This window comes from Euprymna scolopes, chromosome 34, assembly GCF_053919585.1.
Source record: "Euprymna scolopes isolate OS-2025 chromosome 34, ASM5391958v1, whole genome shotgun sequence".
Lineage (NCBI taxonomy): Eukaryota > Metazoa > Mollusca > Cephalopoda > Sepiida > Sepiolidae > Euprymna > Euprymna scolopes.
Window position 1 is genome coordinate 22,779,874 of NC_136515.1, and position 8,090 is coordinate 22,787,963.

Sequence of the window (8,090 nt, forward strand, 5' to 3'; positions counted from 1 at the left end):
GCTCCAGATAGTAGCTCTCTACATCAAAGTAGCACTGTGCCTTGTTTGAGGTGAAAATACAATAAAAAAAACAAAAAACAACTTAGCATCACAAGTGCATTTGAGAAGTGTTATCACCACACAAGCAGAAAGGCTCAGCCAATAAAACCAACTGTATATCCTTTTAGAAGATAGGGTTACGTTTCTGCACGTCTAACTTTAATTCAAGTGATTATGTAAAAATAATTCCATAAAATCAACAGTTGGTTCTTTTGATAAGGCAAGGTCGCATTTGAAATGAATGTTTCTTTTTAGAGCACAATTGAACTATGATACTTGACTTTTGCATTTTAAACTTTAATTCAAGCCATTATTACAGATAATTTTATAAAATCTACAGTAGATTCTCTACAGTGCAATGTAGACAACAATGTATTGCAGACTTTCATTGGTGGATGCAGGTGATGCTTCCTCTCAGTACACTGTAAGGTGGGGGTCCCTGATTAGAGCAAGCAATCGATTTGATTAAAAATAGGTGATTTCAGAGATTTTGATGGAAATAAAATTATGGGAGGGTGGAACATTTGTTGACCTTTATTCAATCCTGGACAATGTCAGGTCTCCCTACTAGTATATATGGCTTTCCTCAGTCTTGACAGACTATGAATATCCACTATAAAGGTGCCTGAGTGTGAAATTTTTGTCACAAGCGTTGCGCAATCTTCAAACATATCTCTCCTGAGTTGACATTGTTGAATACCAGTGGAGGTTCGGGTTGACTGAAAATAATTCCAAGATAAGTGGAAAAATAAATATATATATATATATACACACACACAACTGGGGACTGCTTGTAAACTTAATATTCTCATGAAACTTCCTTCTCAAAGAGAAGCCAGTTAAACCCACCTAGGTTGATTGCCGCTGGCGTACATACATATATTAAAGATGGAGGAACGTAGATCTTCAGCACATAGAGATTAGCGTCCACTTCCATTGTCTTCCCTTGAAAATTTTATACATATGATATCTATCTATATATCTATAAAAGTGAAAATGTCTGTGTGTGTGTACATTTCCCTACCAAATAACTGTCAATTTTTGGTCTACAGACTCGAAATTTGACATACGGGGTATTGAGATTTGGCTGTTAAGGGGTCAAAGTTCAACGATTTGACCTTTGAGAACTCTACCAAACTCCTCTGCCAATTTTGGATCTAAACACTTGAAATTTTAGATATAGGTTCTTTGGACATGGATCAAACTTTATAATTTGATTTAAGCCCAAAACAAATGTTAAGGGGGAAAAATTGGGGTCAAAATTTTTTTAAATTGACTTTTGCGGTCTCTATCAAATTACTCAGCCAATTTTTGGTCTAAATAAGTATCTAAATAAGTATATTCAGACATAGGGCAAGCTTTTTAATCGGTTTTTGGCCAAAAATTTGGCTGCCAAGGGGTCAAAGTTCAAAAGATTTTACATTCGCGGTCTCTAGCAAACTATTAAACCAATTTTGGATCTAAACATTAAAAATTTTACATAAAGGGTATTCAGACATGCAGCAAGCTTTTTAATCAGCTTTTGGGCGAAACTTGTGCTGCCAAGAGAGAGGTCAAAGTTGAAATAGTTGACCTTTGCAGACACTACCAAATGCCTCCGCCAATTTTGGGTCTAAACACTTGAAATTTTAGATGTAGGTTACTTAGACATGCGTCAAACATTTAAAATTTGATTTGAGCCCAAAACAATAAATGTTAAGGGGTCAAAATTGGGGTCAAAGTTTAAAAAATTCGACCTCTATGGTCTCTACCAACTTTTCTCTATGGTAGTTTAGGAAGCTTATTATATAGAAAGGCATCACCGTACATATTCACACTTTTTAATATATATATATATGTACATGAAGTTATGAACAGTACATAGGGCCCGAGCAAAGCCGGGCAGAACTGCTAGTAAATTATATAAGAGAATATATTTAAAATTTTAAGGAAATTATGTCTTCATAGCCCCCTTAGGCTGCATTTAGAAATTTGTGAACATTTCCATTATCTTCCCTGGTTAATTTTACCGAAGAATAAATTTTTAGATTTTATCTAGATTCTCTAACATTTATTTCTACAGAGAACACGCACACAAACATTGAGTTTCATATATAAAAATTTGTTTTTGTATTTGACAGGTGAATGGCAGCCAGGAAAGTGTGAACCAAGCTGTGGAAGTCGAGAGTATGACGACCTCTGGCGGCCTCATGGACGATGCAGACCCCGAAGTTGCTGACGAAAACCTAGACGAGAGTATTGTTCGTTTACAGTCTAATTCAGGCCATTTCCGCACGTCGCCGATCGAGGTGGAAAGCAACATTGAAGCAAGTGAATGTCTTATAAAGCCGTCCACGTCAGCAATGGTTCCAGCCAGCAGTTTTGAGAGTGTACACTCAATTGACTCTGAATGTAACGAATTCCAGTTGTTAATGCTGAAACCCACCAGCAGCAGTAAAGCGCGAGACAGTGATGCCTGAACGCGGACTCGGGAACGAATTTAGTATAGGCTTCAGGCGAAGAGAAACTTGCTGAAATAAATGTGCATCGGCAAAAGATATACATTTATGTTTGCGGCATGAAATATATCAATTTAAGTGTGCACTCGCGCTCGTTCGTACAAAAAGTTTTCCATTGCGCATCTGCATGCGTATGTGTAAATATAAAGGTATGGGTCCTTGTCCAGAATTCCCCTTATATTAAAAAAACAAAAATTAAAAAATCTAAATTTAATATAGTTTGCTTGAAGCATTGTTTAGTGTGTATATAAAGAAAATTCAAATTTATAAAAAGCAAAACAATGCAGAGGTGTCATGAATAGACACAAATGGAAGCAAATTATGAAATAACGGTGGAATAAGTCATGCAGATTCACCTTTAATCATACAATATATATATATATATATATACATATATATATATATATATATATATATATATATATATATTGAGTAAAATGATTAATAATTGTAAATTATAAATCAGTTTCAAAAGGAAAAACAAACTGATTTATAATTCACAATTATTAATCTTTTTACTTAATATTAATATAGCTCTAGGATACATATACCTATTGAGCTTATTATATATCTACAGTACAATGGGCAATGTTCTTTAAAATGTATTAATACATTTATTAATACATTAAAATGAACTCTACTACTCTTTAGACTCCAAGTTTAACTCCCTATATATATATATATATATATATATATATATATATATATATATGAGGAGAATATTGTAGTTTACTTGAAGCATTGTGTGTAGTATGAAAGGAGTGTCGCCTGCACTGAATATTGAACCTTCAACCTCCAGAAGAATATAATTTTACAGCTGCATTTTACCAAGTACTTTATTGACTACGTCATGAGTCCTTGCGGAAAATAACACCCAAGATGAGAACAGTAGTCCAAAGAATCCAAATAATACGAATAATCAATCCTCATCTAAAAAAATCCAGAAACGTAATAGAAATATATTCTGTAATTAAATCACGTTTTCAGTAATTCAGACATTCAGTATTTCACATGTTCTTGAGAAAACTCACTTTCTTTTAAATGTATTTGTTGTTCCTGTTGTATGTGCATTTGTTAATTTGTTTTGTTATAGTAGGTTTCACGCAGCAGGCAATTTAATGTGCAAAAATGGAGAAAGATAATGAAATTTCATTCAATTTCTGATAACTCGTTTATTTTATGTGTCATTTCGATAAAATTTTCAATGTAAACAAAATTTAATAATTTCTAAGAGGTTAAGGTAGTTTGCTTGAAGCATTGTTTAGTGTGTATATAAATTTGAATTCATAAAACACAATACAATGCAGAGGTGTAATGGATAGACACAAACTGAAGCAAATTACGAAATAATGGTATAATAAGCTATTCAGATTCAACTTTAATAATACGATATATATATATATATATATATATATATATATATATATATATATATATATATATATATATATATATATATTAGGGTTGGGGCGATTAAGCGGAACCGGGAATTGGAAAAAGGGGAACAGTTAGGGGTATCAGAATCGGAAAAATTTGTGCATATTTTCCGATGCCAAAACGATTCTTGTAATTGTCTTCTCTTATTCGAATATGTTTAAAGTAAAAATCTTCCTTTACCGGTAATAATTATAAAATAATAAATATTTATTGGTTTTTAACGACTAGTAAAACTAAAATCGATGGATGATTCATACAAGGATACTTTTTTTGTTTAGGGAAATATCTGCACATTAAGCATGTATTTTTATGGTAGTCGCAAAAATAACGACATTTAAATATTTAGAGATTCAATAGAATCGGAGTTGGAAGCAGTAATTTTATCGGAATAAGAAATTTAGTATGAAATCGGTAATTGTATCAGAATCAGGAAAAATATTGGAATTGTTAACATATATATATATATATATATATATATGTATGTATTAATTTTTATGCCATACATACTCACAATGAAACGAAAATATAATATACAAAAAATCATGTAAATTGATCAAGTAGTTTTATTTTAACTAAGAAAATCAAATGTTATGAGCCAGCATATAGGGACTGTTTCATATCGCTATCTTGAAGAAACAAGGGGAGATAACTCTACAATAATTCAAACTTGCGAAATCAGCCTTGTAATGCCTACGATTTTCCATTAATAGCTTGAAATCGTTTCAAATGAATTTTTTTATAAAAACTACCTTATCAATTTACGTGAATTTTGGAATGTAATATATTAATTTTGTTGTGGGTATGTACATCATAAAGATGTGTGTATACATATTTTTGTTTTTGATATAGGGGGAATTCAGGACAACCACCAACATATGTAATATGGCTGGAATTAAGGATCTTAAAGTTTGTTATTTGTTACAGCTCAATGATTGTCGCATGGAATTTGCATTTTGTTCCAAAATAATTTTATCCACGTTTTTCCGCTTTGTGAAGAAAATATCTTTTTGAAGTAATTATTTAAAACAAAAAATTTGAATTAATAAAGAAAAAAAATTATTCAAAAAATTACTTGTAAAAATTCCCCTAAAAAATTGTAAATCTTTCTATTTTAATTTGAAACTTAACTTGCAAATTTTAAGATAATTTTGAAAACAAATGGAAAAAAAAAATCTTTTTAATTAATAAAAGAAAATTTTTTTTAAATTAAAAAATTATTTTTAAAAATTTCCATAAAATGAACATTCTTTAATTTTAATTTAAAATTTAAATTGAAAATTTAAAGATAATAAAAAAGGGAGAGAAAAAAAATTAATTTGAAAATAATTTTTCTACATTGGAAATTTTTTTCTTCTTATATGAAAATATCTTTTTATTTGAACATTTTTTTTTAATTTAGAAGTTTTTTTAAATTTTAAAACAATTTTAAAACAAAAATTAAATAATTTAAAAAGTTTTTTCATTTGAAAAAAAAATTTTAATTCATTAATGGATATTTTTTCCAATGAATTAAAATTTAAAACAGAAAATAAAGATCCCTATTTACCTCTCTATGAATCCGGGAGAAGTAATATGTGATGATAAAATGTACAGTTTACTGCTAATTTAAAAAAAAAAAATGAATTTAAAAATAAAATGTTTTTTTCTGATCAGCCACAAAAATATTTCCCTCCTTCAATACCCTCCAATCTTACAGCCAGCAAATAACTTTTTTTTTGCTATTTCTTGTTTTAATTTATTTTTCTAAGCACGATTTATCTGCCCTTCAATTGCAATGAGGCCTATTTTTAGACTTACCGAAATTCACACGTCCAACTTCAATATATTTTGTTGCAATTTTTCACTTAATCTCTTTATTTTTTTAAAATGAATATTGAGAAAATCTTATTAAATTAAAACAATCAGTTTTTTTTTTCTTTTTTACTTAAAAAAATATAATGATATTGTAATTAATTCTTACATCATTACTGCATTGTCTTTTAAATGACAAAGTTGCTTGTATATTTTTTTGTCTATTAACCATTCTCATCAAAGTAATGTCCATCTGATGTCACAGTTATTTCAACTGTCTGTTTTTTTTTTGTTTTGTTTTGTTTTTTTTTAAACATTATCTTTCTGTCAGTGTACCACATTCCATGTTGAATCCTTTTAGATTCAATAAACTGCATTTTTTGGATTCTCTAAAGCCATTTTTTTTATTTTAAACTCAATTGTAGCATCTGAAAGTCTGGTCTACCTCCGTTCTAAAATTGCTGCAAAAGATTATGCTTTTACAGGTCTAACCTGATTGATAGACAATATTAAGTTGGCAAAATTTGGTTGCAAGTTATGACAACAGATGAAAATGAACAACTCAAAATAAAAACCGGGTTCCAGAAACAAAATAAGAAACTAAGTACTTACCATTCTTTTGATTCTATGAAGCCCTTCTATTTTTTTTTAATCTCAATTTTAGAATTTGAAAGTTTGGTCTATTTCCCCCCTAAAAGTGCCACAAAAAATGTGCTTTTACTGGTCCAACTTGATTGGTGGACAACATTGAATTGGTAATACTTACAACAATGGCTTAAAATCAACACCACAAAATGAAAACCCAGTTTTAGAAACTACATATTTTGATTCTCTTAAGTCAGTTTTTATTTTTTTTATTTTTAATAGAAAATCTTAATTATAGAATCTGAAAGTCTGGTCTACCTCCCCTCTAAAAATGATGGAAAAATTTTGCTTTTACAGGTCTGACTTGATTGCTGAAAATAAACAACACAAAATGAAAACAGAGTTTTAGAAACAAAATAGGAAACTTTAAATACTTAGTGATTTTTTTTAATATGATTTTCTTTTTTGTTAATTTCTAATTATTTTTGCAGCAACTAAAGCGAACCATTCCTTGAAATTTCTAGATCAAATACCCTAAATACATCAAATGATATTGTAAACAAAAAATAACCATACAAGCATTCCACATTTTATACATATAATATTTACAAAAAAGTAAATTGAAACTATGTAAATTAACAAGGGACAATAAAAAGAACAATAAAATGTATTATAAAATTATAAGAAAAAGTTGCTACTAATTACCAAAAAAGAAAGCAAAAACAATGTCACAATGTAAAGTAGTAAAAAAAGAAAATGAAATGCAATACTGTTTCGTTTTTCGTTTCTTGAACCTAGTTTTCGTCATTGGTTTAATTTTCTTGAACTTGTTTTTCATATTCTTTGATCTGTTTATTTATTTATTTACTCATTTATTTATTTACCTGTTTTTACCTTTTAGAATATTTTCTGGGACCTGGGTTTTTTTATATATTTAATTATTTATTTTATTTTGGAATCTGTTTTTTTATTTTGTTTTCTGAACTTTTTTTTTCAGGACCTGTTTTTTTTTGTTGTTGTTGTTTTTTTACTTGATTTTTGATTTATTTTTTAGCCTGTTTTTTTTTTTTTGGGGGGGGGGTTTGGAGCCTGATTATTTCTTTTTGAATCTGTTTTTCTTTTGACTTTTTTTTTCTTGAAGTTTATTTTTCCCTTTATAAGTCTTTGCCAGATCATAACTCTTTACCAATACTATCCACCATCGGATCTAATCCGTGAAAGCACCCCCAAAAATATAAGGTATTTGTTAAATTTGTTCACCATCCACATTTTAATCTGTTCACAGTTGTCTTCACTTTCGAGTTTCTCTTATGAGAATTGTCATATGTTCAGAACTGTTGACCCCCTCCTCCCCAATATTTTAAAAAAAGTTTGCATTTTTGTTAATATCATTTTTCCTTTACATAGTTGTCCTATTCAACATCAATAATTATATTTACCAGTTTCACCCGTGTAAATTAAATAGTATTATAATTTCTCTTTCATCGTGTTTGAGTTTCTTTTTTTTTTTTTTGTCTATTTATTAATATCTTTACACATTGTGGATGTAGCTATATATTTTACAGAAGAAATATTCCATATATTTTTTTTTTAATATCAAGAATTTTTCCAATATTTTGAAAGTCGAACTCAAAAGAGCCGTTCTTAAAACACGCATATAAACTCCCTAAAATATTAGATATGGAAATAGACATTAAAAACAAACTTTTGGAACATCAGATAAATATTCAATTTTTCTTT

General features: G+C 29.0%; 1 protein-coding gene across 2 annotated transcripts in view; it reads left to right on the forward strand.

Moving 5' to 3' along the window:
• The window catches only part of LOC145259130 (RING finger protein 150-like), a 182,220-nt gene extending 179,480 nt beyond the window's left edge, over positions 1–2,740 (forward strand). For both annotated transcript variants that reach the window (XM_080116809.1, XM_080116810.1), the window contains exon 6: positions 2,160–2,740. In XM_080116809.1, coding sequence (XP_079972935.1) covers positions 2,160–2,498 — 339 coding nt within the window. In that variant the 3' untranslated portion in view covers positions 2,499–2,740. The remainder of the gene's footprint in view (positions 1–2,159) is intronic.
• Positions 2,741–8,090: the final 5,350 nt, after the last annotated feature.